This window comes from Myiozetetes cayanensis, unplaced genomic scaffold (genome assembly GCF_022539395.1).
Source record: "Myiozetetes cayanensis isolate MyiCay16 unplaced genomic scaffold, myiCay2020 scf12, whole genome shotgun sequence".
NCBI classification, from domain to species: Eukaryota; Metazoa; Chordata; class Aves; order Passeriformes; family Tyrannidae; genus Myiozetetes; species Myiozetetes cayanensis.
Window position 1 is genome coordinate 27,242,818 of NW_026086826.1, and position 18,162 is coordinate 27,260,979.

The following is an 18,162-nucleotide window of genomic DNA, read 5'->3' on the forward strand; positions in this document are numbered from 1 at the left end:
ACAAATTCCAGAAGACAAGCAAAGCAGCCTCTGTCTACACAACACCAGGCGCATCCACAGCGCAGCACCACGTAAACAGAACGAATTATCTCAACGCAGAAGAAAACCGGGGTATTTTCAATTAAACCCTTAATATCCAAGAATGCAGACGCAGCACCAGGGGAAGAGAAAAGGTGCCTGCAAGTTTTAATCAAGCCAGAAACTCACAGAGAAGAATGTGCATTCTTATGCAAATCGGCAGCAGGCGAACGGCACATCTGCTGAAATGGGTGTCGTTTTCCCACAGTTCGCAGAATTAATGTGTTTAACTAAGTGCCTGCCAGTGCTTGCAGTGTCAGAGCTAATTTCTAATGGGGTATCCCCAGTTGTAACAGAAAAAAAAATAAAAATAAGAAAATCCCTTTAGATAATAATAAAAGATCTAAATCCAGGACTTGGTTTTACATTTACTTAATGCAAAGACCCCCTTCACCTCCAAGAGCTCATTACTCGCCCTGCTCCAACTTGCTTTATAATTAAAAATAATCCCCGTTCTTGGAGAAGAGCCTTTCTACATTTTCTGACCTTTTGAAACCCCATTAAAGAGAATTAACAAACGCTATTCCCTCCTGATCACTTTTATAAAGGCTTTCTGAGACAGGGGGGGCGTCAGAGCACACAAAGGACTTTGTGAGGAGTTTACAAACCAAAATGCAGTAATTTTTCCTCTCACTTGGTTACTTTCCTTGCAGATACAATTTGTATTTCCATGATTACTATGTGTCTTCACAGAGGATTTCAAAAGAATTCAGATGAGAGCCTAACTTCTGACCCTGAGGCTAAAAAGGCATATACGCCACAAAACGCTGCAATCTCAGCTGTTTTTTTATAAAAACCTATAAATATCAGTTAAAAGGAATCCATGATCTCATAATAAGTCAACGGGTCACAGTTATGCTCTTCTTATCTTCCCCTTTTTTCCCCTATTGTTTAAAAATAGGAAACAGCACCACATGAAAATGTTCAGCCAGAGATAAATCGTGTGACTGAAATACAGGAGTCAGGAAACCGGTGTTTTAAAATAATGTCATCCTCATTTTCCCCAGCACACTTTACTTTTGTTGATGCCTCCAAATATTTAAGTGACTTAATAAATTAGTAACCTAGGCAACATTTGCCACAACACAGCCAGCTGAAAGAGCCCAGCTAAAAACTCCTACCAAAAAAAAAAAAAAAATCCATTTGTGCGTAAATTAACACAAACATTCCTTAAAAAGAGGAAGGGCTAACAGTTTTAACGTCAAAGGGCTCATTTTGCAATAAAGTTTGGGAGTAAAGCAACCAAAAGGAAAAAAGGCTGTATCCAGCCCTCAGCTGCCCTCCAAGTCACCACTGCCAGTGCACAAGAAAACGAGCAGAGATTCAATAGCTGCTCTGGCACAGAGGAGCCATAATTCACCCCCTGCACGCTTGTGAAAATTCCCTGGAGTCAAAAAGGGCTACCAGAGGAGCTGCCTCAGAGCAGGCATGAGCAGATCACCTGTAAGAGCACTTCACTGGCATCTTTTGATATTCCCTGCTGCTGGCTGGCAAGGGAAAGTAGCATCTCTGCCTGCAGCACACTGGACTGTTTTTCATCTGTAGCAAATGCAGTCACTTAAAACCTTGTTTTTGATTAAACTTTGCCTTTTACAATGGGGCTCCAACTAGAAATCATTGTCACTCATCATCTCCTCAAAGCGAACAAAGGCTTTGTGCCTTTGGTATTTCGCGTTTGTCCTTAACGCGGTACCTGAAGGCCACGATAAGGTCAGATATCGCCACAGCAGGCATTGTCCAAACACACAGGAAATGACATTTCCCGGCCCAACGAGGTTTATCTCCCAGGCCTGCTTTTGCACCAACTTTCTGGGTGAGTTAAAAATAAATCCTATTGATCAGAAGGGAAAGAAACGCTGGTGAACACCGACCCTCCCTACTTTCCAACGCGAGACTGGCTGCACACGCCGTGTAGCTCTCCAGCTCCCTCCCAGCCTCCCAAGGGTCTCAACAGCAGTTAAGGTGAAGGTGCAGCTGAATCTTTCCTAACAGCAAATGTTCTCCTGCAAGGAATTGCATCTCCACACGCTCAGAAACGCGGCAGCAGACAAAACCCAGACCAGCTGACAATCTGCACGCACCTCAAGGAGGGGAAAACCCTCTGTAACAGCCATCCCGCCCATCGGGTCGCCTCGTTTACGAGAGTCTTTTGGGATTTTTTTACCATAAATACACCGTTCCCACCTTCCCCTTCTGCTTGTAACGGCGCTGGCGGGGGTGAGCCCTAAGGTTTGGAAGTGTAAAGGAGGCGATATCCCAGGGCATCCTCGGCCGTCCCGGCAGGTCCGGCACCACCGCAATGGAGATGCCGCCACCTGGTGGGACCTCCACGGGCTCGGGTGGAGCCCGGGGGGCAGGCGGGACCCCCGCGGGGACGGCCGGGGTTCACACCCAACATTCCCGCATGGACACTTCGGAAAAAGCCCGCCAGCAGCACGAGCAGGGCTGGGAGGAGACGATCCACTGATCCACTGACAGCGATGAGATGCTCCTCGTTACCAAAGCCTGTTGGTGCTGATCCAAAGCCAGAGGGTTTGGAAATGGGTGACCTTCACATTTTTAGGTACAACCGCAAGAAATGAAAGAAAAGAAGAAAGAAAACCCAAGAAGAAAAGGTTGGTATCAAGCTGCCTACAAAACTATAAAGAACCAGAAACCCATGAGAACAGAGTCATCGATATAAAGCAAGGAAGACAACGGATTGCTGGAATGGATAACTCACAGAAAACAGGCTACTGAACTGAATTTCACATGATTGGGAGATGCTTCTGCTCAATGCCTGAGCCACAGCTATTTTTTAGTCTCCACATGACACTCTGTGCATCACCGTGGCTTCAGCCCTGAGCCTGAGCCTGGTATTTTCTGAGGGCCAATCCTTAAAAGCCTGGAACTCGGGTGTGAGGCAGCCAAGAGATGTTTCTGTCTGGTTGCACGAGGTCTGGGGCTTTTTCTGGAGTCAGGGCCAGCAAAGCTCTGCCTGCAGATCAATATCCATGAAAAGGCATGGATCCCTTCTAGCCTGTGTTTGAAAAGCCTTCTCTTTCTGCCAGGAGAAAGGGGGGTGAGGAGGCTCATTCCAGCAGCAAGGAATGTCTCCAGACTGCCTACGGGATTAGAGGACAAGGTGATGAAAATGTCCATATCTGATCTGCACTGGAGTTTGTACAACCACCATCATCATTTAGCACTGCTGCTAAAAGAGAAAGACATTTCCTAGTCCAGATAAAGCCCCAGAGCAACAATGCCTGTTCATAAGATGAACACTCAAGAACAGACTCTTCCCTGTGCTATTTCAGCAACTCTTCCTCTGCAATTTTAGCACAGGAGCGTTTGCAGTGATCTCAGGGCAGGCACATTAAGAACGAATCTGACAACCCCCGTTACAGAAGTTTACAACCTGTTTAGACACAGACTGTAAGTCAGGCAAAAGCCCATTCTGCCCCCATCACATGCAACATTTAACACCAATGCTGTGATGCTGGCTTTAGAATTCATTCCTACAAAATCCATGGATGTTCAGTCAGCCACACCAGGCAACGTAATTACCCTGTTTTCAGAGTTAGCTCTGAGAATGCTGCCAGTTCAGTTATTCTCCTGCCTCCTCCTCCCAAAACCTGTTTCAAAGAGCAGAGAAAAAGACCTTGCAACACGGGTGGATGCTTTCAGAAGTCAGTTATCCCTTGTACAGAGAAAAAAAAAATCATACCATTAATCCAGGTAAGAGACCCCTTCCCTCCTACCCGTTCCACACACGCCACGAGTCTGAATGGAAGCCGTCACCCAGAACACATGTCAATACATATTTTACAGAAACATTACTTGTGTGTCAAAACCAGTTCTTGGAAACATCATCTAACAGCACTCACATGATTTGTGTTTCACGAGCAATTAAACCTATCACTCCAACAAGCAAATCTGCTGTTCCTGTCCACTACACAAACACCAGGTTAGAAGAAACTAATTATGTTTCAAACTCTGTCCTTCGGTAAGAAAACTGTATTTCCATGATAACATCCCGGCTGATTCCCTAAAGCAGAACCCCCGGAATGCAGAATGAAACAGCCACCCTTGGAACTGGTGCAGCTAAGGCAGGAAATGCAAAAATAGCCAGACTGTGATTTAGATCTCATAGTGAAGTCAGACAAGACCTCAGTGTCACACTGAAATCACATCCCAGACATTGTAAAGTCCTACTGTATTCACATCACTGTCATCCTGCTGGCGAGCCACAGAGACCAGTAATGATGGGACTTTACTGCTGAATTCTTTTCTCTGTGCTTACAGATGAAGTTTTACAGGCTCTGCAACCAGCCCAGCTCCCCTCATGCCAGTAATTACCTCCCTGGATAGACACAAAGTGGATGGCACACCACTACTGAAATAAACCCAGAAATAAACAGCTGTCTGTCTTCAGGCGGCTGCTGAACCCTTTTTCTTTAAAATACATGTTTCCACTCCTTGGGCCACTTTTCAGACAGTCACCTTTCACTTGGGATAGCTTCCCAACACAGCGCTCCATGTTCACGGAGACACAGTGGAAAAGAAATGTGGTGACACCAAAAGCTTCGCTTCTTGCCATGCCAGAAAATGCTCCTCCACTTTTCATGTGCTCGATATTCCTTCCCTCCCCCAGCCATTCATGGCGAAATAATTAGTGTTAGTGTTCTCATTGTTTATCAGACAATACAGACTAAGCTTTCTGCTCCTGTTTTCTTTCGCTGTGCTGCTGTGGTTCCTCAAACAACTGTGCAAGGCTTTACTTTTAATCCTATGAATAACACTTGTCACTCATAGGTTTGTAACCCACATTTAGCTGTGCACAAACATGGCACAGTTTCAGCTTGATTCATTGTCTGCAAACTTCTCCAGATGTGCTCATGCAAGGAAAAAAAAGGCTAATAAGCAGGAGGAAACAAACAAATAGGAGCTAATCCGATTGCAATTTCTTAGGGAAGGAGAGAAGACACTACCCCATCAGATTCTTTATGAGGGAGAGGGATAATGAGCTGTTTTTAAACACAGACTAGGAATAATTAGTTATTGTCCTTGGGCCACGAGATGTATTTTTACATGCTTGAAGTCTGCCCTGATTTTTATAGCCTGTGAGTTGGTTGGGCCCTGTCACAGGGAATTTTTTCCCATTAATCTGCATGTTAGTGTCAGACTACAAACACATCACAACATATGACTTTATCAACAAGCAATGTTCCTCACTGTGGCTAATTTTGAAACCGCATTCCTGCTTCCACTCATGGAAGATACAACCTTGGGTAACAATCAGATAGCCCGGTGCCAGACATCCTCTTCTTAAGTACGTTCTCATTTTACCTCTAGAAAGTGTTTTCAACAAACAAACAACCTGAAGGCAATCTGCTTTCTTTGGAGCTCCCCCTGACAACAGCAGAGAGGTATTTTTGAGGAAAGCTGCGTTTTATAGTCTCAGCTTTAGGCTGGGATTAACAAAAGCAAGCCGGGCAAGAAGCAGCAAGCAAGACACAGTAGAAACTACTAAAAATCCCAAACTTCTATTACCATTAATTGTGCTAAGTATAACTTCACTCGCTGATGCACCAGACAGAAAGTAGACAGACAACCCTGTCCCACTGCACCAGCTTTTCAAGCTTCCAAAATAAACACAAAGGTCTTTGAACAGACCATGCTCTCCAGATCATGCAGCCTGATCTTCCTCATTTGATATGTGCAAAGGCTGAGGTTGGTGGTACTCACAATAATTACCTGTCACCAGGCAAGGAACATAGCAGAGTTCTTGCAGATAACTTATTCATGTCATCTTTGTGTTTCAGGAATAATGCAACCAGTAACAGATCAATGACATGGGTAACAGAGAGCATTTGCTTCCAGTTTTACAGGGCAGGGAAAACCGGGGGAATCTCGCTGGGATTCAGGGCAGGGGAGGAAAACGACAGGGAGGGATCACCAGCGCGACAGGGTCTGATGTTAAAAAGTATCAATAAAGAAGGGGGTTTACAGGTTCTCCACAATCATGGAAACACAGAACGGTTTGGGTTGGAAGGGACTTTAAAGCTCATCTCAGGGACACCTTCCACTATACCAGGTTGCTCCGAGCCCTGTCCAGACTGGTCTTGGACGCTTCCAGGGATAGGGCAACGATATTAGACAAAGGTAACACGTGCACACACCACAACCGGCGCCCTTGCAAGGCTGGACCATCAAATTTGTTACAAGAGGGGAAAACAAGATATTGCCAGCAGTGCTCTTCACTCTGCAACCTGGGAGTAATTATCGTTAGATTACCAAGACAAACAAGAGGGAGAGACAAGGAAGAGATAAAACAGAATTTCCACTATTTAGGTGCTGATGGAGAGATTAAGCCCGACTGCACTTCAGCTGTGGGAGCCTAAACAAACCAGAGGCCAGGCCACATAAATCAAGCTAATTTTAAGAGGTTACATACCAGGGAGAGTTTGACAAAGAGGTGGAAACAACCCCGCGTCCTGCGCTGCTAGAGATTTTAACATCCCTTTTATGAATAATTAAACGTGCCAATTCAACACAGACCAGTAAGTCTGGGGCGACGGGACCCACCGTATCAGCACCTCCCAGGCCCTCAGTACCTCATTAATGCTAATCAGAGCCGGCAGCGCTCAGCCCCGCCGGCACCCGCACCCCGGGACTGCGGGCACACAAAAGGTTTGGACGCGGATCCCAACCCCGCAGCATCCCGCACCCCGCCAGAGGGGGAAGGCGTGGGGTGGGGTGAACCGGCGGCTCCGGGGAAGGGAGGTGGGGACGGTGGAAAGACTCGGGAGCTCCGGCAGCGGGGAGAAAATAAAGGAAGGGAAAGAAGTTGGGGCCGGGAAGTTTTCCGCCGCTCCCCGCCCCGGCGCCCCTCTCACCGTAGACGCGGACCCAGCCCTGCTGCTGGCAGACCGACTCCCGCAGGACGCGGTCCAGCGCGCCGCCCGCCTCCAGCTCCTCCGCGCCGGGCTCGGGCTCCGCGAAGGGCTCGGCCGCCCATCCCGCCGGCTCGCCCGCCGCTCCCGGGGGCGCCTCCATGCTGGGAACGGGAGGGAGGGGGGACGAGGAGGCGCCGCCGCCGCCCGCGCTGCGCCCCGGCCGCGCTTCGCCTCAGTGCGGCTCCATCCCCGCCCGCCGCTTCGCCGCCGCGCCGCGGCGGGCGGGGAAGGGGCGGGACGGGGGATGGAGCTGGGATGTGGCGGTGGTTCTGAGGGAGATGTGGGAGGCGGCGATGGTTCTGACCCTGCCGGCTCTCAGAGCCCCCTCCCTTTCTCCTTCCCCCGCCGTCCCCAGCCCGGGGCCGCCTCGCTGCGCGGGGCTCCGTGTGGCTGCCCCTGAGGGGCTTCAAAATGGCCCCCGCGCCGTCCCTCCCCTGAGGGGCAGCGCTGGAAAGGGGAGCTGTGGCGCTGGGAGAAGCATCCCAAAGAAGTACAAATCGGGATAATCCCGCGGGAGGGGGGGTGTGGGTGGGTGGGTGTATACAGCCACAAGCATCTCGCAGCGGCCCTCTCTCCCGATAACGCCAGGGGAACGTGAGGGAGATGGATTTCCCGAGGTGGGCTCTCCCGGGCGCAGACCTTTGTGGGCGCTCGCTGGCAGAGCACGTCTGACCGAGACTGATAAATCTTTCATGCGCTTTTATCACAGTCTGTTTCTCTCAGGTACGCGAGGAGGAGATGGGCTGCAGGGAAAGGAGGACAACCGGCTTGATTAAATCCTTTTCATTTAGGGGATTTGCGGGCTGGTTTGTGCTGAACGCCTATTTACCGACCTCCCTGCGTACACCACCTTTTAGTTTTCTATTTCCCTGTTTTAATTTTGGTGAATTTCCCCGTGCTTAAGGTACACAAATAAAATAGCTGTGAACGAACCACGCATCCCACGTTATCTTTTAAGTCACAGCATTGTGACTGGAATTTTCAGGGAAGATGGGCAAAGGGGTTCATCTTGCTTTGGGTTCCATCCCTATGGATCTCTTGGGCTGAGTCCACGCCTGTCCGTGGTCAGTATGAACTGGGCAGGTTCACCCAAGCGCGTAGATTCAGTGATTATCCCCATTAGCACAGGCTGCGTCCAAGGGCTCATCTCTGCACACAACTTCTGCGTCAGTATAAAGGCACTAATTTTTTCTTTATTGAAATAACAGTTGAATGAGTGGGGACTCCTGGCAGTTACGCTGCCATTCAGCTGCCTTAAAAGAGATCCAGCTCCCACACCTTCTAACTGTGCTTGTGTCATCTTGCTTCGTTTTGCACTAGAGCAGAATAAGAGGATTCAGACAGTGAGTTACTGCTGAAGAGCAGTAGCTTCCCTCAGAAAGGGCTGTAACACCCTGAGCTCTGCAGCTTGGCAGGTCCCAGTCAGCTGCCTGAGCCTGAATGTTTGTCTCAGGAATTCCAAAAAGTTCCTCCTGGGAGCTGAGGGCTTGCAAAGAGGCAGCTAACAATGCCCTCCTGATGCAACTGGGTTGGAGTACCCTCGCACCAGTGTAGTTGTGTCCATGGTGGAAGGTGTATTAACTATTTCAGTGGAGGAAAAAGTCCTGCCAGCCCTATGATTAATTGATGAAACCTTGTTTCCTCTGGGTTTCTGTCTCATGCTTGGCTGAGAGCTTGACCTGAATCTTGCCCTACAATTGGGTCAGTCTCTACCCAGTTGGGAGAGAAACGACACGAGTTCACATCAGAGTTTTTCCATTCTATGGTGGGAATATGCATCCTGCTGCAATTTCCAAGCTGAACTGGAAAATGAATAAACCTCCTTCTTCCAAATGTTTGGTTGTTTCATGATTAGCAAAACAGATGTGGCCCAGCTTCCTACAAATTCACACCTGGTATCTAGCAGAGGGTGGACACCCTCAGCACAGAGGCTTGTAGGATCTCTCTGCTTTACCTTGCTGCCAATTTTCATTATTCCTGCAGGGATTTATTTAGCTCTTGGACCTTTATCCCTCTGTTTGTTTTATTTGAAACAGACCAGCAAGTTCAGCACTTCCTGAGGTTGTAGGAGGTAAGAGGCAGGATCTGGGGAAAGAGAGATCCTGTGAGCTTGATGGTGTCAGCCTCAATTCTTTGAGAAATAAGGATTTTAAAATTACCCCCACAAACAAGAAGAGTTAAACCAGGATGAAATCTGGTGAGGATTTATCCCTCCACCACTGTGACAGGAGTGACTCTGCACATAGCAGCACACCCAGTAACCTCTCCTTGCTCCTTCCCACCCTAAAACACGTTCTGCATCATGGTTTCCAAAGTTCTGGGAGCTGAGGGCATGCAGGATACTCCTTCCAGAGCAGATATCTGCATAAGTTGCCATAATAATACCGTAAAGCAGTAGGAAAAGCAATTTTTCCCTCCTACATTCTCTCTACCCCTGCTCATTCCCACTGCTGCTGATAATATAACTATGTACATATTCTCCCAGCTTATCATTTAGGGGCCACAATCTGATAAACTCCTCAAGTTTATCCTACTCTCCCAGAGACTTCTCCATCCTTCACACAAGTCTGGGCTGTCTCCCTGCTGTGGGAAAGGGGGATGAAGCTGCTTTGAGAAGCAGGAGAGGAGCTGGTGTGTTGTGGGGGAAGGACGTGGCTGCTCAGCTACTGCCAAAAGTGGAGTTTTGAAAAGCTGCAGCACAATCCTGGGACAACATTTACTCAGGAGCAGTGCAAGACACCGGCAACTGGTTCCCATCAAGTGAGGACCGGTTGTATCTGCAAGTATGATCAAGTCATCCTGACAGCAAGGTCTGGAAGGACTGGCTAGTGTGGTTTCTGAAATTCACACAGCAGCAGGAGACAAAATCCATTCTCCTGCCCCATTTGTTGGGTTTGGGGCAACACAAACAATAATAAAGGGCAGGGATGACTAAAATAGGGAAGCTGGTTTTGCAGGCACAACAGGAGCAAAAATAGACATATTTTATAAATAAAGATGTCCTGGAAATTAGAGACTCCCGAGTTTCATGGTCACCAGCTCAGCTGTTCTGGCTGTGGGTCTTCTCCACCAGTAGTGCACAGGGGATTTGTGCAGGAATAAATGAGCAGTAATATAAGCACATACATGAAATTCCCTTCTTGTAAACCAGACCCATTAGTTGATCTACTTGTGGATGTCACATTAACCCACAGGCTCTGGTTAAACAAGGGCTGGAGCTTTGCTCAGAATAAGTTAAAGCCAAGTGTTTGAAGAGAGCTGCATATATATTTCCATTAAGCCCAAGACTGTATGTGTTGTAGAAGAAATTGAACTACACAAGAGTGACTTGAGGAAAAAAAAAAAATCTTTTGAGCTGACCTTCTTCCAGCAGAACGAATTCATGTCTTCAGGAGTGATCAAGTCTCAGTTCAGTGATCTTATCTCAAAAAAAAAGCAATAATAAAATGAGAAGAGACGTGGAGGAGGGCGGTAAGGACAGTGGAAATGATGGGATAGATACCATATGAGGAGGAAAGGCTAGAAAAACAAGGAGCTCCAATTTGGAAGAACAAAACCTTGGGACAAAGAAACACAGAGAAGTCTGAAGAGGTCAAGAGAGGTCTGGTGTGGACCTGGAATTCTTTTTCCCTTTTCTTCACAACACAAGAGCGAAGGATCACAGGGAGAAATGTTCAGGAGCCAGGCCTAAAGCAGACAAAAGGAAGTACTTTTTCACACGACACATAATTAGATTGTGGAACTTATTGCCACAGGATGTCGTGGAGGCCAAAAGTATAAACGAATAATAATAATAAAAGAAAAAAAAAAAACAACAAAAGGGATTACACAAATTCATGCAACCTCCGGCCTAGGAAGTCCCTCAGCTGCTGATTGCCAGGAGCCAGGAGGATATGCCGGAGGAAGGATCACTTTATACTCTCCCTCTTCCGATATCCCTTCCTAAGCATCTGCAGCTGGCCATGGCCAGGCACTGGTTGTTGCCCAAGGTGGATGTTTGTTCTAAGCCATCCAGGCAATGCTTATATCCTCCTGGGAACTCCCTGTGGATGCAGCCTTAGGGACCAGGGGCGTCTCCTGGACAGATACGGGACTTACCCCTAATTTTGTTACCTCCAGCCCGACGCGGTCGCAGCGAAGTCCGTCGTGGCCACTCTTTGCTGATTTAGGCTGGTGTAATTGGGGCCAGATTGAGCCCTGGAACCTTCAGAGAGACTCTTCCGCTTTCCCTGCCCCTGGGATTAAGCACTGAAATCTCTGCGCTAAAACCCTCTTTGAACGGGGATGGCAGATAATGCACAAACTGATTAAAAAAAAAAAAAAACAGCACTGGGGAAAGTTAAATATTAAAGAGCCAAGGCCCAGTTTTAACTGCTGCTGCCATCCCTCCTTCATCTCATGCCAACTGCCTCCAGGATACATGTGCTGACACTGAGTTTCTACCTCACAAAAGGCAGTCGCAGCATGGGCTTTAAACTCAACCCGTTAATACCAGGATAGGAAGCAGCAAAATAGAACAAAGGCAGTGAGGGGCTCCTCCAGCTCTCACCCACTCTGACCATGCCCACTCCATCCCTGCATCACAGGGCATGTTACCCTCTGCCCCAATGAGGCATTTTGCCCCTTTGACTTCCCAGCATTAGTAGGTCTAAAATATTTTGCTGCCCGCTTCACCCTGCTGTAACTAAACTATAATTTTCACTAGCAGAGAGGAGGGATTTGGGAGAAACATCTGGTCTCATTTCATCAGGATAACAGCCCCGTCTCTATTTATACACACACTGGGATCGTTGTAGCTCTCAGCTGTTCTTCCCTCGACAGCCCCTTTCAAGCTGCCGTGTCCTACTCCGTCGGGTTGAGGCCAGGCTGCTGTCCTGTGAAACAGGAACCAGGGCAATTCCACAGAAAAATGTGGACTTGTGAGAGCTTGTCCTCTCCACACTTGGCGCTTGCTGTCTGCTGGGCTGGTGACAATGGGCCTTGATGGATGGTTGCTCCTGTCCTTCTATCCTGGTGGAGAGAAAACAGGGAAAACCCGTCCAGCTAGACAGCTTGCTGGAACTGGGTGATCTCTAAGGTCCCTTCCAACCCAAACCATCCTGTGACTGGGAAAATAATAGTAATTTTCTCAGTAATCCCAGAGATCTTGCTGGTTGGGGATCAGAACTGAAATGAGCCAGCCTGATTGGCCTGAATACACCTATCTCAATAGCCCGAATTTTTCTCCAAAACCACAATGTGGATTTTAGGGGAATATTCAGACCATTCAGAAAAGCCCAGGCTTTTCTTTGTAAGGTGTTAACAAAGAAACTGTGACCCTGTAGAGACACAGGAGGGCCAGAAACTCCGCTTAGGAAGGCAGCATGTCCTACTTAATTCACCACGGTGGGAAAAACCCACTCTGCTGCCTCCACTCCAGTGCTCACGAGACATCACATCTCATCCAGCATGTTTAAAAAAACCCTCAAGTCAAATGGCCAAGAACCTGGAAAATTACCACACTGCACGTTCAGCAGTGCAAGTCACTGTCTAAGGGGAACACTCATCCCTTGAACGATGATGGTGTGTGGGTCGGCATTAATCATCCCGAGGAAGTCTATCCCACTGCCCTGCTTTTCCCTCCAGTGGGCTGTTGTCTCCTCCCATCCCGGTCCACTTCTAGCCCTGCATGCCCCCAAAACACAGCTATTTCACCATCACTCCCCCTCCTCTTTTCATTAGGCCTGGACTGTTTATTAATTATTTTCTGACACAGCTACTAGAGGAGGAACCACTCGAAGACACCGGTTTGTGTAACCCAGCGTTTTCAGATGCTCCTATTGATTGTACTAAGGTTGCAAACTCCCCTGAGCTGGATTGAATTTCACCCTGCCTTTATAACCATCTGATAGGATCCTGCCCCTTCAATACACTCCTTCAGAACACTGTTTTCAGCTGTGACCTGGGGGTGAGCAGATCAATATTTGTTTACTCAGCTCTAATTTTCATACGCGCTCAGTAATCCAAGCGCACCCGAACGCAACAGAAAGGGCCACTCCTGCCTATTGCATGAATCAGACAGAACTGTGGACCCTTCCTGCAACACCAGCCTTTCAGAGCAACTCTTGAGCAGGAAATATGACTCAGTCTTGGAGAACATCATCCACAAATAAACCCTGGTGATTCTGTGGACAGCTTGGGGTGAGGGGTGACCAATTGACCCCTTGTGAGCTCTTCACTTCTATGACTCCGCAATAGCTGGGAAACATTTTTATCCTCATTTGAGCCAGCCCTTCTGCAGCACATTGAGAACCTTTGTGAAGTATGTCAGAAGTGCACCAAACCAGGCAATTTCTGTCTAATTGCTGACAAACATCCTCCCAACCTGAGAAAAACTACTCAGAGGAGACGAAGGGAGCAGCCAGAGATAACAGCACCTTGTCCTGCCAATGGAATGCTCTTAGGGTGAAATCTGTCTTCATCCCATGTCTTTTATGAAAAGCAAATGCACAGCATTGATTTTTTTTTTCCCCCCTCTCATGGGATTTAAGGAAGACAGAAATGAAGAAAGGTTGGTGCTGGAATACAAAGTTCTGATTTTGGATCTCTTCCTTGGCCAAAAAGCTCAAGGAATGGCTAGATATAGCTGTGCCAGGGTACCTGAAATCTGATCAAAGGCACTCACAAGTCAGCACAGGGCCTTTGCTAAAGAAGCTGGCGGTTCCTCTCTGTCTGCTGGAGCTGCTCAAATCCTCTGCTCTGACAACACATCCCCTTGCCTTGCAGGTCAGGAATATCCAGAGATAAATCCTTCAGCTTGTCAAAAGCAGTCAGCTGGCTTTAAAGCCAAAATGGTTTGGTTTGGTTTTTTTTTTAATTTCTCTTTTTAATAGTGGCTGTCTGTCTGCTGCTGCCCCGACTTTAAAACAAAATAACCAGCCTCCAGCAACCTTCAGAACAGATCTGTAAAACTCTCCAGCTGACTCTAACAAGCAAAGGCAAGACTGTGACAAACCTGCCAGCTTTCTCTTTGTGGGTTGGATCATCTTCAGGGAGCCCAGGACTGGCATTTAAAAATGTAGCCTTTGAACCAGTCCTTTTTTTTGTGACGAAGCTGGTCCCTAGGACACTGGGGAGGTGACGACAGCAGATGCTGTGATGAGTCAGTGCAGAGAAGGTCGTGGGATGGACATGGGAGTCAGTGACAGGCTGCAGTTACTGAACTGTGCTCAGCCAAAGAGGTTTGGGTTTTAACTTTGAGCGAGAAATGAGGCCAACAAGGAAGGAATGATTTATTTGTCCCTGTTTTTCTTGTCAGTCTCCCGGTTAGATGACTTGGCTCAAACTTTGGGCAAAGAATATTCACTAGATTTATCTACTTCTCCAGAAACACGGGATTCTTTCTCTGGGCTGCCTGTATTATGAATTTAATCAACTTCTCTCTGCTGTATTTTTGTCTCCCTTGCCCAAACAGATGGGTTCCCTTCCTTGCCTATTGTGAACAGAGACAGACACAAGTAAATAGGTACTTGTGCTTTGTGTGGTTACCTGGAGAGGCTGTTGTTTGCAAACAAAGGCTGTACCAGGACAAAAATAGCCTCGTTTGGTGTAGTCTAGACATGATTCTTCATTAAAAATACTGTTGTGGGGTCCCCTACGCTGCACTTCCATATTTACCATCGGGTGTGGAGGCAGTGGGATCATCCACCAAACACGAGTGATCAACAGCACTGTGAGATGCAGACATTTCACAGGAAAGGAGGAGCAAACTCCTCCTCTCCCCTCCCAGTCCTCCAATCTATTGTTCCTTTAGGTGTTCGAACAAATAAAGGAAGAACACTGCTCTGGAGCTCACAACAGCTCACACACACATAGAGAGAACCTCCAGCCCTCTCCCCTGTCCTGTGAGCAGACCCTGACAGTCAGTACATGTTCCCTTGCACCACAAACAGGAGCTGCTTGTAGTTTTACAGGGGCTGGGTGCCAGTTTGGGCAATTTCCTCCTGGACCACACACGAGCAGTTGACTGTAGCTGTCAGCTCTCAAAGCCAAGTCCGGCCCTACCTCCCACCAGGAGGGCATCTGCAAAGATGTTGGGATGGAGATACATCCCTGCCTGTCACCTGGGAGCTTCGTGGCAGCAGAGCCTGTCCCACAGGGTTGATGGCCGTGGTGCCTCCTCATCCAGGAGCAGGTCATGGTGACAGGAATGAGATACTCAGTCCCTGTTGAAAACACAGAGGTTATTAAAGCTACATGCCAATGCCTGTACTGATTCAACATGCATTGAAACAAAATGTAGGAATGCCAGAACTGGATCATACAAAAGAAAACTCAGTCTCAGAGCAGGAACTGCCTTACGGTGAAAAATAGCTGTGTGGTGCTGGTCACAGCAGCACTTCAGCCCCAAGAGTGCAGCCAGGATTTAGGGTTGCAGGAGGAGATTCAGGACACTGGAAGGGTACAGAGGCAGACTGAAAACCATCAAAACACCTTGGGCACTTGAGAAGAAACACCTGAACAGCAAGACCTCCACTGAACACAAGGTTATAAACAACAAGACAATAACAGCCACAAGCAGAGCAGTGATGTAGCTTTGCATTTCTGAGGGCTGTTCTCTCCTGAGAAGGTCTGGGATTCCTTTGTTACCAGGTGAGCCTGAGGTCTCACTCTCCAGGCCTTTGTTTTGCCTGCCAGGGTCTCCACAAGGATTTGGTGCTCTCTTCCCCTGGGTGAGGGAGTACAAACCTACTTGGGTATTTACTTTAATAGATGGGCAGCAACATCCCTCCAGGGGGTACCTGCTGCTCCCACTGTGCCTACACAGCATTTGGGGCCTCAGATATTCTACCTCAGTCAATTAAAAGTGTCCCAAGGAAAAAAATACTGCCATTTCCTTTCAGCTTTTCCAGGAATCAAACAAGCATTTGGAGTGCAGGTGACAGCAGTGTTATCCATACAGGAGAGAGTCCTGAAGGTGCTGAGCAGACCAGAGCAACACTCAGGGAGAAGACAAGCAGCATAGGATGGAACCCTTCTTACAGTCCCTATTCTGCCCTTAATTACAAGCTTAAGTGATGGCTAATAAAGATGATCCAAAACAAATAAATTGAGCTGCTGCTCTAATTAAGCAGTTTTTGCTGCATGCAGTGAGCCAGGGTCATCTGTGTCATAGTTCAGCAGAAGCCAGGAGGGTTCCATGATGGATTCGTTTCGATTTCATCTGAACAGCTTCAAGGAGGAGCTGACCATCCTGTTTCCTGCACTGCTGGCCAAGAAACACCAGTCCATCCCCCAGACAGTCATCCTGGGCAGGGGCACAGTCATTCAGCTTGGTTACATCTGCCTTTATGGCAAGTACATTAAGGTGAGTCCTTCCTTTACTAAGGGGAGGGAAGCTGGAAGCTGTTGGGAAGCAGCAGGTTTTTTTCTCTGGTCAGAAAATGTCCCAGCAATGACACTTCAGGGCTGTGCCCCTGGTTTTTAAGCAGCCCTGTACAGCAGAGACAAGAAGCAATTACTACTGGCCTTATGCTTATGTGATGGATGAAATGAGCTGACAGACTCCCCGTGGCAAAGTGCAGCAAAAAGCTTTTCAGGTTGTCCACTTCAGCTCGCAGGTAAGGGCTGATGCCTGGCAAGGGCAGATGGGAAGGACAGTGTATAATAAGGAGAGAGCCCAGGCCGTGACTGCCCTGCAGTTCCACAGCTTTAATCCCAGCAGCCTGAACTCCCAAACCACAGCTAGTGCTCCCACAAACCTCCTCTCTCCAGATGTGCAGTGCCTGATCATCTCTGCAGGTACAGCCCAAAATGTTTAGGGCTCCCTGTGCACGAGTGCAGACTGACAAGCACTGAGCACCCAGGAGATATGTAGGATATTTTCCCTGGGAGTGTAATCTCAGAACTGCATCTTCTATGACCACAGCTGATATTTTAATATCCACTTAATGCCCCAGAGAAGAGCCAGTTCATGATCCTTTCGCAGGATTCTGATCCAAGTCGTGCATATCTAGGAACAACATACATCTAAAAACAGTACCAGCACTCAGCACAAGCCTGCTCCCTCCTCCTTCACATCACCTCAATGCTCCAGGGCTCATGACCCCAGTAGGGAAGGCACTCTCTCCCTAAGCTACTAAAATACCACTAATTGGAGCCAATCCTAGAAGGAAAAAGTGGATAAGTAGAAAAATCTCACATCCATTCAGTCACAGTGCATCCCACATTGTGGCACATCAGCTGTAGCTCTGATCTGTGCACAGATCCTGTCTCTCAGTTGCTTTGGTCTTCAGGGCTCTGGCAGGATTTCATTAGAGGAAATCACCTCTCTTCCTCATCCTGAGTGCCAAACAAAAGGGTGATCACGTGCAGACACGTGCTTCACTTGAAGGTAAAGACACACATGTGGTGTGATCACCACACAGGTGGTGTGATCACCACTGCCAAGCAGGAGCTGCCTCCGACACGAACAGCCTGCAAAGTTTACTCCATGTCAAGGAATACCCTCGGCAGGACATGGGATGGACAGCCACGTTGTCCATGTGGCACAGCCCAGCCCTGTGCCTCTGTGGGTTGACTGCTGCATGGAGCAGTAACTGCTGGATGGACCATGGTCACCCTCTTGGGGTCACAACTGCACCAGACAGCCACACAGGCTTCTCCAGACTCATTTAGTGTCTCATAGTCCCTCCCCCACAGGCATTCCCATCTGCCTTCCGGACAGGGAGTTATTATAAGATGCTTCAGCCCAAGCAGTACATTATTTTCTCTGAAAATAGTTTTCTCCCAAAATCATGTGCAAAAGGCAGCACAGCTTTGGAGCGCAAGATCCCCTGAGGGGAAGGGATGAACTTGTGGTTAAACCATGGGACAGAGAGTCAGCAGATCAGGGATTCTCATCCCCATCTCTCTGGGGCTCTGTGAGCTCTGACTCAACCCCATGGCCCCTGCATGTTTGGTTTCTCCATCGGGAAAACCAGTGTGATGACACACTGCGATGGCAGCACACAGCCCTTCACTGCTGCTGGGAACCAGCACGTGCTCCTGCAGAGGAGCACTCTCTCACTGCAGGGAAAAAAAAAAAAAAGAAAAAAAGATATCAAGCCTTTGGAATGCAAAATGCTCCTCTGCAAAGTTTTCCACTGGTGTGGTTCACTGGAGCTGC

General features: G+C 48.1%; 1 protein-coding gene across 4 annotated transcripts in view; it reads right to left on the minus strand.

The window, feature by feature from the left end:
• Positions 1–12,006, minus strand: part of RASAL2 (RAS protein activator like 2) — a 169,299-nt gene extending 157,293 nt beyond the window's left edge. The window contains exon 1 of one of the 4 annotated variants that reach the window (XM_050306524.1): positions 10,377–12,006. Coding sequence is in view for 3 of the 4 variants with exons in the window: in XM_050306519.1 (XP_050162476.1) it covers positions 6,957–7,116 (160 nt within the window). In the remaining variant the exon portion in view is untranslated. Of the gene's footprint in view, positions 1–6,956; positions 7,165–10,376 lie in introns of those variants that run through there. The other 3 variants (XM_050306519.1, XM_050306520.1, XM_050306521.1) reach the window with 3 other exon arrangements.
• Positions 12,007–18,162: the final 6,156 nt, after the last annotated feature.